Raw genomic sequence first — 24,630 nt, forward strand, 5'->3', positions numbered from 1 at the left:
GACAGTCACAAGAAGGGGACAAAGGGACAGTATTTTTATACATTTTATAATTGTTATATTCAAGAATTATTAGGCACGGGGATAAAGAAGATCATTTCTTTCTTCCACGAAGAAAAAATGTTATATAATTTCATAATAGATTTAATGAGGTAACATACAAGGGCTAAAATTTACCGTTAGCAACTATCTTTCACAAGTGAGAAAACACTACTTTGCTTTCCTCAAACATATTTTTCTCAATCTATTTTCTGTGTTGTTGAAAATAAGCTCTTGAACAAGTAGGAGGAAGATGCAGATGATCTACTCTTGAATGTGGACTCAGATCAAGCTTCCAACTGATAATCTGGTGAGAGTGAACCTTTGATAAAGTGGTTAAAACAGAGCCCCCAGAACCACCAGCCACTTTGAAATGATAATGGCTTTATAATTATGATTTTTAAGTAAAAGTTCAAATGAATACATGTTATATTTCTATGGCCAATTACATTTCTTAAATCTGTGGTTATGATACAAATATGCCCTGGATCATTTACTAATTCAACCAAAATGATATTTATTAAGCATTTATTATATATAAAGCACTTTCCTAGGTACTATGTAGATAAATGAGACAAAGTCCCTGTCAAATTAGTTTTCAGCTGATTATGAGAAATAAAACCAGTAGAAAAGTAGCCCCCAAAAAACTATAAAATGAGAGATGCCCTTACGTTAAAAATAAAGGGTTAGTAAGGCTTATAAATTAATAGCAAAACATGGTATATGCCAAATTTGTAAAGATTTATAACAATATAGAATCAACATTGTTTTCGTCATTGGTAGCATTTAACAAACACTTGCTATATATCAGACACCGAATTTAATCCTCACAGCATCCTAGCTACATGTAATTTTCAGAAATTCTGCTGAATTCTGCTATTATTAGATGTTACAGAGACGCAAAGGTCTCAGAGGAGTTCTCCCATATAAAGTTTCTCTACTCTTCAGAAACTGGATTGAAAATGAACCTTCACCCCACCAGGAAGTGCTGGTTTAAATGTCTGATGATACCAGCAGTGTAGAGCGCTCTTTTGTATAGGAAGCAACAGCACCAGGATATATTCAGCACGGAATCCAACATGGTGATTGTCATGCCGCTGTAAACATATGAGGTCAACGAGTAAATTAGTCCTAGCATGGGGACCTGAGATCCACTGAGGAGCACTGAAAGGACGGGTCTTGGGAATTCAAGCCATCTCATCAGGTAGAAAAGGTGAAGTGAATAATTATCCCCAGATAGTGACCTTTTCTGATACAAAGGAAGGAAAGAATGAAAGACATCTAACAAGGAAAGCTCATGCTTCAAATAATACACTCTCCTCTTACAGTTGAAATATCACTTTAAGGCACAATTGGATTTTAAATTTGTATTTTAAATAATTATAACAATTAGTATAATGATGCTTAAGTGCTTTTTACATTGATGTTATGTTACCATTTACAATGGCATAATGATATACTACTTACAGGGCTTTAAAAAAATAGAGACACAGTAGCAATGGCTTAAAAAGTTACCATGCTGAACTTTTTAATTCCATAGATACTAGAAGACTTTTCAATGAAGCATAATATAAATGATGATTAATTATATAAAACTGTCAGAGCCAAGTCTAGTACTCAGCTTGTCCCAATAATGGATATGCTAGAATCTAAAGGCTTTAGGATGAAAGACCACTCTTAATTCTGGGTTTAAAAAACATAAACATATTTCTAGTTACCATATATACGTGTGTGTGTGTGTGTGTGTGTGTGTGTGTGTGTGTGTGTATGGTTTAGTCTGTCATCTACCTTTAAACACCATATGTAACCAGAGACGGACATTCTCTTGTTGGAGACCATTTTAAACAAATAAAAATAATCACTGCTTTACAGAATCCCCGTAATGTTTTGAAATCCTGTCGGGTTCCGAAATATTTTGCTGGTGTTTTTTTGTTGTATTTAAAGGTAATTTTATTTAGGAAAATGGGTTTTAATATAAATCAATAAGAAAAAGACAAATAACCCAATAGGGAGGAAAAAATGGACAAAAGACATGACAAGACAAAAGGCATCTCGCAAAAGAAGAAACATGTAAGAGTAATAAAAATATAAAAAGATGTACGCCCTCTTTAGTAATCAGGGAAATGAAAATTAAGACCACAATGAGATCATTTTACACCCAACAGACTGGCACAAATTAAGAAGTTTGACAATATCAAATGTCAGTGAGGATGAGGATCAAATGGAATGTTGCTGGTGATAGTGTAAATTGGTACAAGTTTTTGTTTTTTTTTTTTTTTGGTGAGGAATACTGGCCATGAGCTAACATCTGTTGCCAACCCTCTCTTTTTTGCTTGAGGAAGACTGTTGCTGGGCTAACATCTGTCCCAATGTTCCTCTCTTTTGTATGTGGGATGCTGCCACAGCACGGCTTTGATGAGTGGTATGTAGGTTTGTGCCGGGATCCGAACCTGTGAACCCCACGCCACTGAAGCAGAGTGTGCGAACTTAACCACTATCCTACTGGGCCAGCCCTGGTACAAGCATTTTTGAAAACAATCTGTCATTATATGATAAAGCTTTGGGATAAACCATGATCTTGCAATTCTACTCTTCATCATATGTCCCAGAAAAATTTTGCAAATGTGTATCAAAGACGTTTACACTAATATTCATAGCAGCAAAGTATAAAATAGGAGGAAAACACTGGAAATTGCCCAAAAGTCCAATGATAGGATAATGGATAAATAACTTGTGGTATATTCATGCAAAGGAACATTTTACTGCAGGGAAAATGAATGAAAGAAAGCCAGACACAATATCAGAGATGAAAAGAGACAAATCACAAAACCTCAAAGATAAGCAAAATTAAGCAATTTTTTTTTTGTTTTATCATATGTAAAACTTTTAAAATAAAGGCATGGGAATAATAAAAACAAAATTCAAAATAATCGCTATCTCTGACAGGATCGAGGATGATACTGTTAATCGTGTTCTGATTCTTGATGTGGGGGTCATGTTCATTATGTTGTTGTGCTGTGTAACATACCTGCATGTTTCATGCATTATTTTGTATTTATAAATTGGTATATTTAAACGTCTTTAAAGATTTACATGTAAAATCATGTTACATAATTTTCATTTCATAGTTGCAATTATTTCTAATTTTTCTCCTTTACTTCCTAGAAAGGAGTTTTATGTAACTCATTTTCCCCAACTATACTTTATCAATCAATTATATGTGCTTTTAAAAACCATAAGAAGAGAAGGTAATGTGATATTCATTACTTTGTTTATATGAAAAATATTTTATAATATCTATATCTATGTCCGTATATCTATGGATAGATTGACCTAAAACAGAAATCCTATAGAAAACAGTAGCTACAGAATCTATTGAAAATACTTCCTTCATACACAATTAGAGGTCATTTAAAGTGGTCAGTAGTGTCAATTAAGTTTCACATATTCCTAGTGAAAAAAATGTTGAATTTCAACTGATACCCATAAAAATATTAATTGTTAACATCCTTTTCTAACTCTTACTCAAATTTTCTACACTACCATAGACCTCAGGCGTATAAATAGCATGGGATAATTCTGATTTTATATCAAGCAATGTAAATAAATATGGTATCAATGTCATTCTAAGACAATTATTCTATTTATTTTACATATGAGCAAATAGTTCTTTTTGTTCAAATGATGTTACATCTCAAATATACAGCTGAAAATTTCATAAAAAGAACTTAATATTTTAATATTCTTCACCTAGGAAAGTTTTTCTGGTATACTTGTCTATTATAAAAGTTTTAAATAGTTTTAAAAGTTTCAAATTTCCTATTTTAAAAGTTTCTCACATTAAGATTTATACAACTAACTCCCTCTCACAGTAATGTTGACTCTGGTCCTAAAACCTAAATGTTATACATGTGACTTATTAAATTATGCTGATGTGATTTTATTAATGGAACTGTGAGACATCATGTTTCTAATTGACAAAGCTTCCAGTAAAGAACCTGCTTGATGAGATTAGAGATTTATTTGTTTATCAACTCGGTCAGAAGTTTTGCATTTTGGACTTACTCTAACCTCAAAAGAAGTCCCCAGAGAGTCATTAACTTTAAAAATAATTGTAATCAATAATAACGGAAGCCTCAGGCTCAGAACCAAAAGAAGAGTCTACTAGAAGAAAGCCATTCTACAGCAGAAATCTCAGATTTATACTCTAAGGCCATCTAATTATTGATTCTCTACAAATCAATTTCTTTATGAATAAATGGATGATTACAGATCACAGAAGCTTCTGTCTCTCGGTGTGAATAATCATAGAGATTTGCATATATTTTTAATACTGCCTGGCACAGAGGAATCATAAAAAATGAATTGGGAACACAAAAAGCTAGAACACCACACATCTAATTAGGATTACATTTAGATGAGTTAAATCAGACAGAAATATAGTTTGTGATTCCACAAATATAGTATGTTCTCAAATTTATGGCAATTAATTACTCCAGGGAAATGACAAATATTACTAAATTAAGTACATCTTCAAAATTACAGTGTAAAGTAAGTCAGAACAAAAAGTATATAACTAAAATGGATTATTCTTTTAGTACTGATATTTTTCAGCTTCACGTGTCAATTTATTCATCTATTCCTTCAAAAAGTATTGATTGGGCATCTACTACAATGCCATGAAAATGCAAATGCAATATAATACCACGGTCCAATCAAACTTGTTATGATTATGTGTCCACAATGCTAGTCCATAAAAAATTATGACATAAAGTCCAGTCTAACTACAAAAACGACTTCCTTTTTCTTTATGCAATCAAAGATCAAAATCAGATATTAAATAATTTAGGAGTTGGCAAACTTTTTCTGTAAAGGGCCAGATAGTAAATATTTTAGGCTTTGCAGGCTAGATGGTTTCCGTTGCAACAACTCTACTCTGCCATTGCAGCACGAAAGCTGCCGTATGTAACAGGCAATATATAACCAATGATACAAAACGAAGGAGCACGGCTGTGTTCCAACAACACTTTACTTACAGACACCAAAATTTACATTTCATACAATCTTCACATGTCATGAAATATGATTCTTCTTTTGTCTTTTTTTTTAACCACTTAAAAATGTGACTCTCACTCTATTTATTCAAATTTTCACCTATGATTGTGTAAACGTCTTCTTTGTTTAGTTGGTAGCTAAAAGTTTTGGCGTTATTATGAAGAGCATCTTATCTTCTAGCTGGTTATTACTAGTAATGACTAGTTCTTGAAGGGTGGGCAGGACTTAGGTAGAGATGGGAGAAGAGCATTCCAGTTAGAGGGTCAACCCTTAGTGAAAACCCACAAAGCCTGCAAAGAACAGAAGATATATTGGGAATGGAAAAGAGTTTCATTTGTCTGGAGCCAAAGGTATCTGGAGAGAGCCGTTGGAGAATAAGGATAAACAAGTGGTAGAAGGAAATAAAAAGCAGGTGAGGGAGTTTAGGTTTCAGAGGTAGTATAGCATGCCCGTTGAAAGCACTGATTCTGAGTCACGTTGCCTATATCCTGGCTCTGACACTTATTAGCTGGGTATCCCTGGATTTCTCTGTTTCATTTTCCTCATTGATAAGTGGAGATTATGATAGTGCCAATCTCATTAGAGTAGAGTGAAGACTAAATGAGTCAAGACATGTAGCACCTGGTGTGGAATAAGCATTCAATAAATATTAACTTTTTAAAAAAAATCTGAAAATCATTTTTAACTCATGGACCATACCAAAACAGGCAGGATATGGCCCATGAGTCATAGTTAACTGAACCTGGCTTAGAATGTAAAGTTATTCTCTTTTAGAAAGTCTCTCTCTAAAAAGTATCATCTTTATGCATGACATAAAAACAAACAAACAACTTGGTGTTTCTCATAGTTTTAAAGGTTCTAAGATGGTACTTTGGAATTACCAAACCTCAATATGCTTAGAGAAAAACTCCTTTATTGCATTTAATTTGAATTCATTTTAAAAAGTACCTCTCTAAGGATGAAGAATTTTGTAGTATGTTTCCCCTCAGCCTCATAAAATCTTCTGTTGAGTTCATCAGAGCTGCCTTATCCAAAATATCTTGACATATCTTTAAACACTGAAATTTAAACATGTCAAAGCAAATATATTGTAAGTCGAGTCCAAAGTGCCTTCCCTGTGGTTCATCCAATCATGCGAACGCTCTTGAGTTGCCCGCAGAGAACATCCTCTACTGCGAATGACCCACCATGGATGAACCAGCTGTGTGTCATAAATGGTGTTGAAATGGAATATCCAGCTGAGGGGAGTCACTTTTCTTAGAATGTTAAAGAGCTATTTGATGTGTGTTGCATGACATCTATTCTCAGCCAGCTATCCAATTTAAAATATTTGATATGATTTTATAAACTGCTATAAGAAGTCAGATAATTCTGTGGGATCTTAAATATTTCTAGATAGTTGGCAGATCTCTCTGCTCCAAAGGCATGCTCCTGCAAAAATCTTAGTTGAAGAAAAAAAAAGTACCAATAATATGAAAATGTCTTTTAAATAAACGATGTTCCATTTATTAAAATTAAACAATTTGGATAATTACAACATTTTCTGAGTTTTTATCATCAACACAAAAGTTATGATTATTTAATTCCTGTAATTTTCCTTTCTGAATTCTGTCTCTTGGTTTTGCATTTCTTTTGAATTACTTGTTCGTAGGGAATGTCAAGGAAATATTGGGCTTTTTCTCCCTCGAGTTTCTCTTTGAGTTTGTGCAATGCATGTACAACATAGTTTAGTATCAGAGAATTTCCAAAGCTATGTCATTGAGAAGAAAATATTTTCTATGAATAAGAAAATATAAGATATGTACCAGGAACCTGGAACTGTCAGCAAATGGAATAATAAAATTATGCTGTTGGAATCATTGGTTTAATTTCAAGCACTCTGCCAAAATCATGAAGCAGTAACACTTTGCATCATTTTCAAGGTCACAACTGCAAGTGAAATCATCTTAATGCTTCTAGGTTGTTCTTAGAAAGTAAACCTTCATTTAAAAAAAAAAAAAGCTTAGAACATAATTTAGCAAATGATATTTCAAAATGAGAGCAAAATCTTCTAGGAGTCATTTCCTTCAGATCAACATACAGTGAATTGACCAAGCTCAAGGTTGAAGTGTGACATTATATCTGTTTGGTCACTTAACGGGCTAGAAAATGTATAGTTCAAGCCATTGTTTATATTTCTAAGCAATAAATTTAGCTCAGACTGTAACCAGCCTGAAAAGTCCAATTGCCCTTGGTCAGCATAAGAGAGGAATTCAGCCACTGACACAACTGCAACAGCAAGCACGCAAAGATTTATTAGAGGAAAGGTCAGATACACTCCAAGTGAGGAGCAGGCAGTGCCAGAGAACACAACTGCCCCGTGTCTTGGCTTAGTTATATTTTTATTTGGGCTATTTGGAAGGGAATTAGCATTACCTGGTTATCCACCAATAATGGTCTTTCTTCCACCCACATGTCGGGAGGGGGAGTTCTTGACCTTCTAGGGACTCTCCGGAACTGTCAGGGCAGTCATCCCCTGTGGAAGGGGGGTTAATGCATATGGAGTTTGTATGTAAATTAAAGAAGGTCAATGTCGTCTAGAGGTGTACAGCAGAAGCCTTTGTATGTGTTGTTTGTGCACTTGTTACCTTTATCGTCGTGGTTGAAGGTCTCAGACTCTGGTGGCAGTGCCAGGCGGGTCTCAGTTCTCCTTTATCTGCATCTTGTAGGATGCCAGCAAGAAGCTTCACTGATGCACAAGGTCTCCAACTACGATCCCTCGCTCATGTCTACCTAGCTACCTATCTCAAGACCATTCAAAAGTAAGCCAAAAAACGGAAAGTTCTTTTTGGTAAATTCTCTCACATAGGCTATAAACTAAAATGGTTCAAACATTAAATGAAAATAAAGCTCTCTACATTCTGCAAAACTTCAGAGCAGAGTTCTTGACCCGTTGGCAGCACCTTGTACCTGTGGAAATGCTGGCTTCAGAGCAGCATTCAGTAAAGAAACACAGGTTACGGGGGCGATAGAAATGTGCCTCATTTGAACAACTTTCTCATGAACACTTTCCACTGCCTTCAGCACGTTAAGAATATTACAGCTTCGTTCCTGCTGACCATGCCTGGGTATTTTCTATTTGTTAACTCTCCAGACACTTGTTGTAATGTCTCCCGGTGAGTATAAGATGGTACATCTACAACCACATTCTGTAGTTGCCAGCTGGTAGAAGCAAAACACCCTGGCGAGGTGTTTGTTAAATGGCATATTTCTTCTCTGTGGCAGGCAGGACAGACTGAGAAATCTTAGTTGGGCCTTTCTTTTTTAACACATTGCACAAAGTGTCAAACCAATAGTTTAAGTCCCGTCTTTCTTCTGCTGCTCCCAGAAACGGGTGGCAGATTTTGTTTTTGTCTCTTTCATTGGGCTGTTCTACAACTTGCTACAATGAATCCACCATCAGCTCTTTACCCATCACTGCTCTCAAAGGGCTTTATTTATTATGCCAAAGTTCAACTACTACGGGGAAAACAACTTTTATGCATGCAGAATCAGAAATTAACCTATTTTGTGGACACTGATTATTTAAATATATAATAGCGTTGGCTAACTGGGGATATGTGCTGATTTGCTCTCCATAGTTAAATCTACAGCATAAATGTAGGATCATGAACAGAACCTCACTTGCATCCTAAACGGCCTTCAACTTCATGAGCTGAGAGGTGTGAGCAAGAAATAAAAACCTTTCTAACACCGCAGTAATAAATCCACTACTATTTTTTTGTAAAGAAGGGATGAATTAGCAACACTTTTATGAAGGATTATTTTTTCCTTCCCTTTGGTGTTCAAGCTATGATTTGCATCAATGTTATGTTGTTTTGTAGATAACTGAAATCCAGTTCTTCTCATCATTAATTAATAGAAGTACAAGAAGCTCACATATTGAGGTAACTTACATGTCACAAACCACACTAACTCAGAATACAAGACAGGTCTTAATTTTACCAACAACCCACCTTTCTCTGATGTCAATTCATCACTAGCTTATAAGTACCTGCAGCCGCTTACAAAATCCATTCCAATGATTTCTCAGAGAGCGCAGGAAATTTCTCACACGTGTTTTAGTACAGTGCCTGAGGAAACCACCTGGCACCTGCCATTCTCCTCCTCTTCCTGCCATGATGACGTCAGTTCACGTTTGCGGTGGTAGTGGTGGTGGGTGTATCTGCTGCTTGGCTCTCTGAGGTCCTTCAAAACCTAAAAGGGAACTTCACCACCACTGTCAGCACTGGCACTTGGCCGGTGCCAGTCCACTAAGCTATGGCACTGATGCCAGCACCAACACTGTGGTACCACAGCCCAGCTTTGCTGAAGTAAAGAGAAACTCTCTCTCTGATCCTCATGCCATCCTACCACGGACCATGGTTCCATCCCAGGCTGCCTTGTGCTTCTAATGTCTCCCAGAAATTCTCATTTAAAAGAACACTTTGATTTACCCCCTTCCTACCCCATGGCACATGCCCACAGCTAGCTAAGCCAACAAACAATATGAGACGTGGACACCATGTGAGAGTCAAGTTCAACCTTCCTTTTTAATGAATTAAACAGTTTGGATTAACTGACTCTAACCTCTCTTTGGTATATCCTTTCCTAGGAGGGGGCCTATGTACCCTAGGAGGAAGAACACACTACTATCCTGTTTTACAAGTGAATAAACTAAGGCTTAGAAATAGGACCACTACATAATTTGTGAGACCCAGTGTAAAATGAAAAGGCAGGGCTTCTTGTTAAAAAAAAAATATTACAAATTTCAAGATAAGGACAGCAGAGCATTAAACCAAAAGCAGGGTCCTCCTGAGCACAGGTCACATGCCCACGAAGCTGGCCCTGCACAGAGAAGTGAAGTAACTTGCCCCAGGCCACCCAGCTACTGCACGCCCGAATCAGCGTTTGAACACAGAGGTCTGACTCCAGCCAGCACTACGCTCCTAGATTTGAGGTCACCAGCAACTCTATTCCTCATGCAACATCCCAACTATCCTCCAGATGTGCCCAATCTTGGCCAAAACCTCAGGAGAGAGCACAGCTCAGGTTCAAGCTGGGAACCACAAAATAACCCTGGTCTAGTCTCTTACATATAGACAAGGTTACTACTGAAACAGTTTAAGAAATCAGAATTTATTGCCATGGAAAAAGCACAGGGCAAGGGTAAGTTGAGAACACTCAACTTCTGAGAAAACTGAATGGGCCTTTGGAGTGAAGAAGAGAAGGACTTGAAAAAATAATGCATTAGTGTGCACAGACAACAGTTCGTATTCCTTCCCAAATTTTTTCTAAATGACCTCAAAGTGAGGGCTGCTCCCATATTCTGAAGGATTCTGGGAAGACAGACTCCAACCTCCATGAGAAGGTCCAATCCACTTCTTCATCTGAAATTCTCTTGCTGTTTCGGAGATGCTATGAATTTTTCTAAGAATTTCCATTTTTACTTAAACAGTTATTAAACGTCTTTCTGCTTTAGAGCAGAACTGCCAATGGTCTATTTTCCGATAAAGTCCTAAGTCAGACAGATCTGGCATTAAAGCCTCATTTATATCTATTACTTACCAGCAAGAAAGCTTGAGGCATTTACACATCTCTCTGAGCTTTGTATCTATGATTGGGAGGTATGATGCCTAGCAAATAAGCATTCAGTAAATATTAATTTTCATTTCTTCCTTTTATTTTAAACACAACCTTTATCACAGTGTTTGCATGACTTTGCCTTGGTAAGCTTATTTTTTTTTATAGGAGCTATGAATTTATTTCTGACATTAACTAAGATATGACTAATGATAAGGTATTTAATAAATAAAAACTGCAATCAGGCTGCCCATATGTCCTATCTTTCCAGGACAATTCAGGTTGACACTTGCTGTCTCAGCTTAGTTGTTAATAAAAAGGCCCCTTTTATTCTCAGAAGGGTCCCATTTTGAATGACAAGATTTAATGATCACCCTGGCTATAATGCCACTGGTATAACCTCAAAAGTGACCAGTTCTCCCACTCCAGATAAGTTGTTTTTAACAAAATTTGGTTTCTTTTTGCGGCTTTGCAAAATCAATCAGAAAATAGGGAAATCACATTCATTCATTGACACATGTTTAATCAGCACTTACTTCCTGCAACCTCTCTGTCAGGCATGTAAGGCCAACAAACATTAAAAACACAAAATCCCTATTATTAGTTTTCTTGTTGTCTTGTATCTTTTTTTTTTTCCTTTCCAAAATAGTTCATGGACTAGAAACATTAAGAACCACGTTCCTAGATTAAAATAATCACACATCCTTTAACCTTCCCTTACAGAAGTAATCGTTCTCTCTCTTCTGCCACTTAACGTTTTCGACATTACTCTATTTGTGTAGCTCAAAATAGAGTAGTGAACACTGAAGATCAATTTGCAAAGATAGTCAGAGGGTACCCACGCTTTGTTTATATCACGTCTCCAGGACTGACTCTTCTGAGAAGCTCCTTCCAACACTTCACCTTGCTCCGACCTCCAACCACACTTCTGCTGCCCTGACTGATGGGCTACGCATCACACTGCCTTCAGTACACCTGAAATAAGGACATATCTGTGTCCCCAGCTGCACTGTAGGCTCCTTGAGGACTGGTGAAAAACCTCCATGATAATGGTAATTGAAATTTATTAAGCATTCAATGTGTGCCAAATGCTTTTCATTCTTTAGTGTTTTAATCCTTAGAAAGATCTTCTAAGGTATACTTTACAGATTTTTCAAAAATAAGGCTCAGAAGTGAGAAGTAATTTGCCTATGTTCACCAGCTAATCGGAAGCAGAAACAACAGGTGACCCACGTCAGTCTGACTCTTCAGTCTGTGCTCTTCGCACTCTATTCTTCCTCTTTACATAGCCCCAAAATAGATACAGTTCTCCAGGCACGAGGCATAGTAAATGCTCAAAAATGATTTATTTACTAATATGTTTAAAGAAGCTTATAATATAGAAGAGGTAAGCAAATATTAAAGGTTTTCGAGAGGAAACCAAAAACAATGTGGTTTTCTAAATCGATTCTTCCAATCATAAATTATTTATCCACTCAGCAGCTGGCATGTATCTCATAAACAATAGCCATTCAATAAACATTTGTTGAATGAAGGAACAAACTTACATTCAGGACTGCAGCCTTGAAATTTTTGCTTTGTTTTGTTCTTTGCATTGCCAGGCTGAGTTCCCTGCTTAAAACAAAACCTCCGCTCAGCCTGGGCCTGATGTTGGGTTTGAACGACATCCAGGGATGACAAGGAAAGCTTGGCCTTGATGTGGATTTGGTGGATTTGGCCAGAGAGGCAAGAATCTATCACAAAAGTAACTGAGAACCCAGGAATCTAATTCTTGTCAGCAAGAGGCAAAAGACAAGACACCCTTCTCTGCTAGGAATTCAGAAAGAAAGGAAGCAATGGGGAGGGAAGTCTGTGGTGACAAGAGCCATATTTTTAGCATCCTCTGAGAATCTCTTCCAGCGTGTCTGGCTGTGTGAGGGAAATAAAAAATCACGGAATCAAAGTTAGGGAAAAAAGTAAACAGAGCATGCTGTACATTTCCCTTTTTGTATTTTTTCTCATTTCTGTATTCTCACCTAGAAAAGGGCTGCTCTGCTTCTTCTACAGGTTCTCTAAGTTCTCAATGCCAAATTGGAATAAATGGAAACAGTCTCCCTTGGAGAAAACCTGTTTATCTTCATTCGTGAGCAGCGAGTGCATCAATCTGTTTTCTTCCAACTCCCGGATGTGAAGCCGGAAGCCTCCTGCACGCCTGGTGCGATTCTGACTATTGAATTTCAGTTTTGAGCAGTATTTCTTGAAATGTCATGTGCAGAAAACCTGCATCCAAGTCGTCCAGCTCCTCACTAAAACGCAGATTCCCAGACTCTGCCTCGCCCCTGCTCAACCAGAACCCCTGGGTTGGAGCACAGGAACCTACACTTCATAAGAAACTCCTTATATGATTTTTAAGCACACAGAAATTTGAGAACCAACCACACCGGCCTTGACCCAGGCCGTGATAAATCCCACGTACAGGATCCTCTGGGGTTACCTGTTGCTGAATTCAGTCCCCGAGACTCCCTTGAAGGTTATCACCTTTCCTCATTTTTCCCTCGAGTTTTTGCTCGAGTGTCCAGGACACCACAGAAAGCTCTTAGTGTCTGGATAAGTAGAACTTGCTTGGATGCAAATCCCAGCGTTTGGCTGCTTATTGGTTGTAACTTTAAGTAACTGAATTATCTCTAATTTTCCGTTTCTTTATCTGGGAAACAGAAATAGTAGTAAAAATAGTAACATCTCACACACGTTGTAAGGATTAAATGTACTTTGCATTCCCAGCGTTGGAAGTAGGTTAAAATTCCCTTTCCTCATAATCTTTTACATTTTTATTTTTTATGCCTAAACTTAGGGCCTTGCTGTATTCTTTCATAGATGAGTTGGAGCCTTGTGTGATTAGTTATTTTGGTCCCCAGGTCTCTCGGATAAAACATCAGTCTTGTGAAAGGGAAGGCTGAATGCACGCGTGGACAGAAGATGGATCTGAAGAGCCACAGGAGCCTCCCCCAGCTGCACCCACCCCGAGACAGGAGGAAAAACGCCCGTCTGGCATGGAGCACAGCTGTTCTGCTTCTCAGAGCCACTCAGAAACTCAGCTTTAAACAAATCTTATACAGAAAATCACAGATTTAGCCAAAAGACAAAAGGCAATTGTTATATTTATAAAATAATTATGCAATTCACAAAACTAAGCAAAATATACTTTCTTTACAGGGAGAGCTCTTCGGGTGCATTTTAAATGTTTCTGCAAGAAACACTCTATCCCTGAATTCTCAGGAACTCTTCCACCGTGTCACAGGCCAGAAGGACGACTCTGCCTCTTCCCTCCCTGGAACAGATGCTTTTCCTGACTGCTTGCCTTTCCGCCTTGCCACGAGGAGCTCAGATCTTGGGTAACCAGAAAAAAGCCACCAAGTCATCATAGTCCCCAAGCCCTCAGAGAGAGCCAGAGCCTGCCAGGAGCCTCTCATTTACCGGAGGAGGCTGGGTGCAACGGTAATGCATCTGCCAGGGAAAGAATCAAGGCTTTTCGTATGATTCTAAAGTTAGACACCAGAAAATAATGAATGAGAGTCAGTGGCATCTGTTCTAGTCCCTGCTCTGTCATTAAAATACCTGCGAGGCACTCACTTCCCCTCTGGGCCTTGACTGTCTTGTCTCTAGAATGGAGCTTCTCATTCCTTTGCCTTTCTGCAGAGGATCATTACAGGACCCAAATGAGAAAATGCACATAAAAGATCCTGGTAAATTGATAAAGCAACATAGATAAAATGGATCATGACTCTTAGACACCGTAGGTTAACTGACCCAGCACCCATCCCCAACTCCTTTTCTTGCCTCTTCTGTAGGGGCTAAGAAAGCAAATATTTTAACTTTCTCATCCTCTCTTACAGGTACAAATAGCCTGTTACACAGAGGCAAAGATTTCCAAGTAGATGTTGCTAGTGTTGCCTTGCCCTCCTTCTTTCTGTCTTGAACAAAGATGTGATGTCTGGAGCTGCAGCAGCTATATTATAACCATGAGGCAAAGAGCACAAAAGGAAAGCCAATTCCACCCGAGAATGGTGGAAAAGAAAGACAAAAAGAGACTAGGTCTATGATGGCATCATGGAAATGTTGAACCAATTCCAGAAACTTCCTGCATCAAAAACAAAAATAAAAAAAATAATTCCCTATTGGTTTAAACTATTATTAGTCAGATATTCTGTTGCTTGCAGCAAATATATTCCTGAGACAATGAGAGAAGCCAGAATAATCCTTCTAAAAACTTAAGTCAGGGTCCGTTGTCAAAAATTAGCTGTCCATAGATGTATGTATTTATTTCTGGGCTCTCAGTCGTGTTCCACTGATCTGTGTGTCTGTTTTTCTGCAAGAACATACAACAGAGAAAGAAAAGTCTCTTCAATAAATGGTGTTGGGAAAACCAGACAGCCACGTGCAAAAGAATGAAAGTAGATCATTATCTTACACCATACACAAAAATTAACTCAAAATGTATTAAATATTTGAATGTAAGACCTGAAACCATAAAACTCCCAAAAGAAAACATACGCTCTTTGACTTTGGTCTCAGCAGTATCTTTCTTGAAAATCATGTCTCCTCAGGCAAGGGAAACAAAAGAAAAAATAAACAAATGAGACTACATCAAACTAAAAAGCTTCTGCACAGCAAAAGAAACCATTCTCGAAATGAAAAGACAAGCCAATAACTGGGAGAAAATATTCGCAAATCATATATCCGATAAGGGGTTAGCATCTAAAATATATAAAGAACTCATACATCTCAACAACAGAAAAACAACCCGATCAAAAAATGGACAGAGGATATGAACAGACATTTTTCCAATGAAGATATACAGATGGCCAACCGGCACATGAAAAGATGTTCGACATCACTAATTATTAGGGAAATGCAAATGAAAACTACAATGAGATATCACCCTCACACCCGTCATAATGGCTACTATTACAGAAGCAAGAAATAAAAAGTGTTGGAGAGGATGTGGAGAAAAGGGAACCCTATACACTGCTGGTGGGAATGTAAATTAGTGCAGTCACCATGGAAAACAGTACGGAGATTCCTCAAAAATTAAAAATAGAAATACCATATGATCCACTTTTGAGTATTTATCCAAAGAACATGACAACACTAATTTGAAAAGATATACGCACCCCTATGTTAATTGCAGCATTATTCACAAAAGCCAAGACTTGGAAGAAACCTAAGTGTCCGTCAACAGATGAATGGATAAAGAAGATGTGGTATATATATATATACATATATATACACATACATACAATGGAATACTACTCAGCCATAAAAAAAGACAAAATCTTGCCATGTGCTACAACATAGATGGACCTTGAGGGTATTATGCTAATGAAATGTCAGACAGAGAAAGACAATTACCGTGTGACTTGACTCATATGTGGAAGATAAACAAACACACACATGGGATGGAGAACAGATTGGTGGTTACCAGAGAGGAAGGGGAAAGGGGTAAAGAGGCACATGTGTATCATGACAGATGGCAGCTAAACTTCTGGTGGGGAACACGATGCATTCTCTATACAGAAGTTGAAATGTCTATAATGATGCACCTCTGAAATTTACATAATGTTATAAATCAATATGACCACAATAAAAAAAAAAAAAAACACTTAAGTCAGATCATGTCACTCCTTTGTTTCCAAACACCCCAGTGACTCCTTACCTCACTCAGGGTAAAGGCAGTCTTCTCGAGGCCCAAAAAGCCCTACACAGTCTGCCCCCTGTGACCTCCCTGATGCCACCTCCTGCCATCTTCCCTGACTTGGTCCACTCCTTGGTCTTGACTCAACACACCAGGCACACTCCTGCCTCAAGCCTTTTTTTTCTTTACTGTTTCCATAGCCTGGAATGTTCCTCCCCTAGATATCTGCCAGGTTCTCTCCCTTTCTTCTGCCAGGTCTTTGCTGAAATGCTACCTTTCAGTGAAGCCCTTCTTCTACCCGACATCAAACTGTACAAACTCCCCCTCCCGGCACTGCTTTACTTATCTGGAACTTTTAAAATTAATACAGACCCTTTATATGTCCTGCAAACTATAGGTTTCACTCGAAAAACTGATTTAATACTTGGGGGTTTATACTTTTCTGAACTGTAAAAAGATCAACAACATTTGAGGCACTTCATATATACAAAACAAGCCACAGGCATAGTAAACCATTACTTAAATAAACATAATCAAAAGTCATCAAGATTAAAGATTTTAATGGTGATCCCCCTTTCTACTTATTTTAAGCCCATTGGGTGAGCTCAAACTCCTTGGTAAGAGTCAAGAAAAATAATTAACTGTGACAACTGGCTGCCATCACTGCTAGACACCCATGCCAACTTACAAAAGTGCCTACACCAAGTGAATCAAGTCCATATTCTTCGTGGCCTGGGGTTTCCTCAAATTAAGCAATGGCTTCAACATAGAACAAGTGACACAAGTAACTCCAGACATTTAGCTTGTTTACTCTGGCCAGCCAAGTCAGCAGGAAATTCAACAAAACTACAAACAGGTCCAGAGAAGGCTTAGCACACTGTCTTTCGCTTCTAAAGCTGAGGTCAGTCCCCATGATCTCATTCAATTACCCCTCAAACCCTTGCCAGACTCCTCACCCGATCTTTCTCGAACATCCCAATTGGATCTCAAAATTTATTTACTGTTTACTTCATTTGCATGTGACATTCTTCTTACAGCATCATTAACATGGAGAGAGGGACCACATTATAAGAGTAACATTAATGTAAACCCCTGCCCCACTTCGCTGAATTTCAGCCACATTTGTTTCTCTGCACATGATTGGGATTTTTTCTTTATTTCATTTCTGTTGCTCACGCCATGAACTCCTTCTTCCTTTCTTGCCTATCAGGACAATTTCAGCTCAGTACTTTTTAATAAGCCTTCTATCTTGACTGCTTCACATGGATCTTTAACAAATAAAATTTGTAATTGGTGACATTTTATTTTTTCCAAATAAAAAATATAATCCTATAATCACATATACATTTCTCTAGGAACTATTGATCCAATTATTCAAGAAATATTTATTGAACTCTAAACTGTTCTAAACTCAGAAATTGTTCTTGGCATTGAGGATGGTGGTGAATACAAGCAAAGCTTCCTCATGGAGTTTATAGTTTACTGGTATTCTTACATACTAATTTATCTTCATTTTTTCAGGTCATATTACTAAAAGTAAACTAAAAGGGCTTTTGTGGTTGAGCATTAAATTAAGCATAAGCCTCCTACTGCTTAAAACCAAAGAGAGAAACGGTATTATATCACATTGATAATCATACCATCCAGGAGAGAAAACTCTGTATGGTTTAAAATTTAAAAAGTGGATTGTAAAGGAATTTAACACCTGAGTCATTATATTTATGACACTGCAAAACATATTATAGAAGTCTTCACCAGCAGACTGACAGAGCATGCACACCCCATCTTCACAGAGTCACTTGATAAAATACCCCTGCAATTGAAATAACTTCAGCATCAGTTAGTGGCAGAATCATGGATTTGTTTCTGGTCTAAATTGCAAGCCCTAAACTTTATTGCAATAATAAATTAGCATGAGCTTCCAAGCCCTTTTCCAATTGAAAACACACATATGTTGCAAATAGCTAAAGTTTAAATTAACTTCAAATAAATATCAATATGTAAGCAGATACTCTTTAAACTTTTTGAAAATAAAATAGAAATAACATCAACCGAGCCACACTGTTCTGATGGCTTTCAGAAGAAACCTTTCCCTCCCTGACCTACTTTATTTTGACTTGCCTCCAAATGTTTGTCATCATCTCTCTTTTCAGAGTATCAGCTCATGCTCTGTGAATTTCTTTTTTTGATTCAGCAAGACATAGGTCTCTCTCCAGAATTGCTTCTCAGTAATTCCTTCAAGGAGACCCCCAAGAGGCCCTTAAGTTCACCTTGGCATACAAATATGTTTAGAACCTTCCTAACACGAGAAGAGTTCTTCCTCTAAGAAATAATTTTAAATGTCCCTCCTTCCGTCTGATTAATGACATATTTAAAAGGAGCAAGCCTATTAATTTACAGCCTTTTTGTTGGTTGCCCCTAGCAACCACCTTTAGTCACTTTTCTCTCTCAGAGTCATGCATGCTTTATAACATCAGAAAATTGCATGTAATTTTAATTGGCTTTATTGCATCTTCTGAGGATGAAACGGAGTTAGAACAACGTACAGAGTAAAGGAACAAAACCAGGATTGACAAATTTGTATCCTATTTAACCACACAGAAACTTTTTCAACTGGCAAGTATATTGGAGATTACTTTGAGCAGAAAGATTGCATTTTGAAAAGCAAACTGGCATTGCTAATAAAATATTCAAAGTTATGCAGAGAATACAAACTGTCGGTGAGAGATTTAATGGCTCTGGAGCATTCTTTCATACTCCTAAAAATTTCTTCTTGCTTCAAAATAGAAATAATTCTATATTGAAGAAATACTAATACACATTCCTCATGTTTTAGTAAAGATGATAAAGATCCTTGGAGGCAGGATTTTCAGTCTCAGGGAGTCTTCACAAGTTCTCTGAGCAGTCACTTTCTGCAGGAGGGGGGACGGTACCGCTCTAGTTTCAGCTAAATGTTCTGACTGTTCACGTGAGAAGATGTCCTGCGACTCCTCCAGCAGGTGCACCACATCATTTTATCCATGAACTGCAGAGTGATGCTCTTTCAAAACAAATGGTTAAAGTTATATTTTGTGTGTGTGTGTGTGTGTGTGTGTGTGTGTGAGAGAGAGAGAGAGGAAGATCAGCACTGAGCTAATATCTGTTGCCAATCCTCCTCGGTGTGCACTGGGGATCCGAACCTGTGAACCGCGGGCTGCCGCAGCAGAGCGCGCACACTTAACCACTATGCCACTGGGCCGGCCCTAAAGTTATATTTTTATGATCACATCTTAAGGTCCTTTTAGAAACTGGACCTGGAATCGTGACTATTTCACCATGATAGCCACAAGTAGACTTCAGGACATCCTTTCCATTTCAGGAATCACTTTCAGTTTCTTGTCTTAGCATTTATCAAATAAGATTCCCGAGAGGGACAATCATATTGGCTTAGCTCATCTTTTCTTGCCAGGCCATGGATCATAAGTCACTAACTAACTACAGTTTAGCCTAGTCCCATGTCAGGGAACTCCCATAGTCCAATCAGCTACCATCTAGGCAGACTAGGACCATTTGGCTAAAACCATGACTCCTTCCCACGTCCATCCCATCAGTGGGAGAACTTTAAACATGGAGGTTCCTCTTACAAGAGACAAAGGGTAGAGAAATGCCATGAAACACATCTAATACAGCCCATCATGAGCACTGAACTAGTCAATGGGGAATGAATCACATTTGGATAATTCCACCATGGGTAGAATCTGCAAGGCAGAAAAATGGAGATATAGATGATATGAACCCCTATATAGAGATTTTAATTAGCTGCTCTAAGACATATAAATTAGGCAGTGAGACTTTCTTTTTTAGGAAAACTGGCTTATACCTAACCACTTCTTTCAAACAAAGTTGGTAACAACCCTCCTAATGTAATTTGAGGCGAACCATGTAGTCCTTCCTACCTAAATATATATCCCTACAGAGACAGAAGTCAAGATGGCGGCGTAGGCAGACTCTGAACTCACCTCCTCCGGCGGACGCAGCCAATTTACAACTACTCGTGGAAAAATTACCCCTGAGACAGGACTGAAAACTGGATAAGAGGAACTCCTGCAACAACGGACAATCCTAACTGAGGTGGAAGAGGCAGAAACTCCCTTCTGTAGAGAAAAACCCCACCTTCACAAGCCGCCAGCTTCACTGCCGCCGGGAGCAGCTCACAGGTCCGCAGCCTCCCTGGAGGCGCGGGGCCCTGAGCCAGGGAGCACCCCGGCTGTGAGCATTTTGTGAACCCAGCGCAATCGAGCCGAGTGGCATAATATCTGACTTTGCCTGCTACTAAAACATTGGGGAGCACCCCCAGAAAAGCTGGTTCACAAAGAAACTAAAACCGGCTCTTAAAGGGCCCGCACGCAAACTCACCTGTTTCAGAAAGCATCCTAAAATCACCAGAAAGAAAGGTGCATAGTGCTGTGGTGAAAAGAGACTCACCTGATAGGCCCTGTGTGCATCTCGGTGAGGGGTGAGACCTCTCCAGGGACTGGGACATTGGCAGTGGCCATTGTTGTGGCCTGGTGTGAGCTTGCTGACACAGAGGCCATTGGAGTTCTCCCTGAGGCCTGCTAGCCCAGGGTCTGCCCCACCCGCTAGAGCACGATTTAATCCAGCTCAGCCAGGGCAGGCAGCCCACCCTAGAGACTGGCCCCACCCAACAACAAGCCCTCGGGTAACTTGTGGACCTGCATAGATTGGTGACCAGATTCTCTGCAGCCTGGCAACTGAGCCGACTTCAGTGGGGCAGGGCACGCACAAGGAGCGGGTGGAGAGTGTGGGGCGGTGGCGGAGTGTGTGGGGCTCCCGCCATGGAGAGACTGGGTCCACTTGGGGAGGTCGGGGTGCGCACACGGGGCAGGACTGTGTTGACTGTGTGTGTGGACCTGTGGGCAACAGGGCTTGTCAGCTGCAGAAGACTTGTGCTTCTCAAAGACCCATATAGGGGGTTTGCCCCACCTTCCAAAGCCTGAAACAATTGGGTGCTCCTGTGCCTGAGGCCAGCCCCACCCAGCTGCAATCCTCAGAGAGCTGACAAGAGACCTAATAGGCTAGAGGCTTATAACAATTGTAAGGCCCTGAGCCTAACAACCTGCCCCGTGGGGGGCCTACTCACTTAAAAGAAATACTGCAACACAAATGTGGTATTAAAACTTGCAGCCAACTGTGCTGGGGCTCCCCACACCTGATAAAGAGACTGAAGGGCCCACAGCAACTACAAACAGCTGAGCATTACAACAGCTGGCCAGGAGCATAACTCGGCCTCCCTGGCCGCTTACAGGGAGAGCAAACAGGCCACAACAGAAGGACACATGTAGCCCACACAGGGGTCACCCCTGGAACATTGAGAACTGAGGGAAGCACACTGGAAGCCTCCTAAGGCATCACTTACATAAGGTCACCTATCCAAGAGCAGGAGACGTAGCTGACCTACCTAATACGTAGACACAAGCACAGGGAAAGAGGCAAAATGAGGAGGCAAAGGAATACATTCCAAGTAAGGGAACAGGACAAAACCCCAGAAAAGGAACAAAGTGAAACAGAAATGAGCAACCTACCTGACAGAGAGTTCAAACTAAGAGTGTTAAGGATGCTCACTGATCTGGGGAGAAGAATAGATGAACTCAGTGAGAATGTCAACAAAGAAATGGAAGATATAAAAAAGAACCAATCAGAAATGAAGAATACAATACTGGAAATGAAAAATTCATTAGAGGGACTCAAAAGCAGAGTAGAGGATACAGAAGAACGGATCTGTGAGCTGGACGAAAGACTAGAAGAAATTACCCAAGCTGAACAGGTAAAAGAGAAAAGAATTAAAAAGAGTGAGGACAGTCTAAGGGATCTCTGGGACAACATCAAGCACACTAACATCCGTGTTATAGGTGTCCCGGAAGGAGAAGAGCGAGACAAGGGGGCAGAGAATCTATTTCAAGAAATAATAGCTGAAAACTTCCCTAACCTAAGGAAGGAAACAGACATCCAGGTACAGGAAGCACAGAGAGCCCCAAACAAGATAAACCCAAAGAGGCCCACACCAAGACACATCATAATCAAAATGTCCAGAATTAAAGATAAAGAGAGAATCCTAAAAGCCGCAAGAGAATGTCAAGTTACATACAAAGGAAACCCCATAAGGCTATCAGCTGACTTCTCAGCAGAAACCGTACAGGCTAGAAGACAGTGGCACGATATATTTAAAGTGCTAAAAGGAAAAAACTTACAGCCAAGAATACTCTACCCAGCAAGGTTATCATTCAAAATGGAAGGATAGATCAAAAATTTCCCAGACAAGCAAAAATTAAAGGAGTTTGTCACCAAGAAACCAGTGCTACAAGAAATGTTAAAGGGACTGATTTAAGGGGAAAAGAGAAGACCACAAATAGGAAAAATTATCTATTTCCATGATAAGAACGTAATGGATACAAATGCACAAAAAAGAGGTTAGATATGATATTAAAAACATAAAAGGAGCGAGGAGGGGAGTTAAAGAGTACAGCTTTCAGATAGAGATCAAACTAAAGTGACCATCAATTCTGTATAGAAGAAGAATGGAACAGAGAAGGAATACTAAAACACTGAGGGGAAAAAAAAAAAGTTAGGGGCCGGCTCGGTGGCGCAAGCGGTTAAGTGCGCGCGCTCCGCTGCGGCGGCCCGGGGTTTGCTGGTTTGGATCCCGGGCACGCACCGACGCACTGCTTGGTAAGCCATGCTGTGGCGGCGTCCCATGTAGAGTGGAGGAAGATGGGCACCGATGTTAGCCCAGGGCCGTCTTCCTCAGCAAAAAAAAAAAAGAGGAGGATTGGCGGATGTTAGCTCAGGGCTCATCTCCTCACAAAAAAAAAAAAAAAAAAGTTAAAAAATGGCAGTAAGTACATACTTATCAATAGCTACTTTAAATGTCAATGGACTAAATGCTCCAATTAAAAGGCATAGGGTGGCTGACTGGATTAAAAAACAAGACCCATATATACGCTGCATACAAGAGACACACTTCAGATAGAGACACTCACAAACTGAAAGTGAAGGGATGGAAAAAGATATTCCACGCAAATGGCAATGAAAAGAAAGCTGGGGGAGCAGTACTCATATCAGACAAAACAGACTTTAAAACAAAAACTATAAAAAGAGACAAAGAAGGGCATTACATAACGATCAAGGGAAAAATCCAACAACAGGATATAACACTTGTAAATATCTACACACCCAATGTAGGTGCACCTAAATATATAAAGCAATTATTAACAGACATAAAAACAGAAATAGACAGTAACACAATAGTAGTAGGGGACTTTAACACTCCACTTACACCAATGGATAGATCATCCAAACAGAAGATCAATAAGGAAACATTGGCCTTAAACGACACACTAGAACATGTGGACCTAGTAGATATATACAGAGCATTCCATCCAAAAACTGAAGAATACACGTTCTTTTCAAATGCAAATGGAACATTCTCCAGGATTGATTTCAAATTAGGCCACAAAACAAGTCTCCATAAATTTAAGAAGACTGAAATAATACCAAGCATCTTTTCTGACCACAACGGTATGAAACTAGAAATGAACTATAGGAAGAAAATCAGAAAAGCCACAAATACGTGGAGATTAAACAAAATGCTACTGAACAACGACTGGGTCAACGAAGAAATCAAAGAAGAAATCAAAAAATACCTGGAGACAAATGAAAATGAAAATACGACATGCCAGAATTTATGGGATACAGCAAAAGCAGTGCTAAGAGGGAAGTTTATAGCAATACAGGCCTATCTCAACAAACAAGAAAAATCTCAAATAAACAATCTAACAATGCACCTAAAGGAACTGGAAAAAGAAGCCCCAAATCAAGCCCCAAATCAGTAGAAGAACGGAAATAATAAAAAGCAGAGCAGAAATAAATGAAATACAGACCAAAAAAAAAATAGAAAAAATTAATAAAACCAAGAGCTGGTTCTTTGAAAAGATAAACAAAACTGACAAACCTTTAGCTAGACTCACCAAGAACAAAAGAGAGAAGGCACAAATAAGTAAAATCAGAAATGAAAGAGGAGAAATTACAACAGGCACCTCAGAAATACAAAACATTATAAGAGAATACTATGAAAAGCTATGTGCCAACCAATTCAACAATCTGGAAGAAATGGATAAATTCTTAGAATCATGCAACCTTCCAAAACTGGATCAAGAAGAAGTAGAGAATTTGAATAGACCAATCACCAGTAAGGAGATCGAAACAGTAAT

General features: G+C 38.9%; 1 protein-coding gene across 8 annotated transcripts in view; it reads right to left on the bottom strand.

The window, feature by feature from the left end:
- TMEM117 (transmembrane protein 117) overlaps positions 1-24,630 on the bottom strand; it is a 444,048-nt gene that overhangs the window by 249,803 nt on the left and 169,615 nt on the right. Inside the window, exons 1-2 of one of the 8 annotated variants that reach the window (XM_058558461.1) lie at positions 7,507-7,612; positions 6,040-6,149 (exon numbers count right to left, since the gene is read on the bottom strand). The exons of 5 other annotated variants lie outside the window; for them this stretch is intronic. In XM_058558461.1, the coding sequence (XP_058414444.1) occupies positions 6,040-6,149; positions 7,507-7,545 (149 nt within the window). In that variant the 5' untranslated portion in view covers positions 7,546-7,612. Of the gene's footprint in view, positions 1-6,039; positions 6,150-7,506; positions 7,613-20,827; positions 20,930-24,630 lie in introns of those variants that run through there. 2 more of the 8 variants (XM_058558463.1, XM_058558465.1) reach the window with 2 other exon arrangements.

Source organism: Diceros bicornis, chromosome 17, assembly GCF_020826845.1.
Source record: "Diceros bicornis minor isolate mBicDic1 chromosome 17, mDicBic1.mat.cur, whole genome shotgun sequence".
Classification (NCBI taxonomy): Eukaryota; Metazoa; Chordata; class Mammalia; order Perissodactyla; family Rhinocerotidae; genus Diceros; species Diceros bicornis.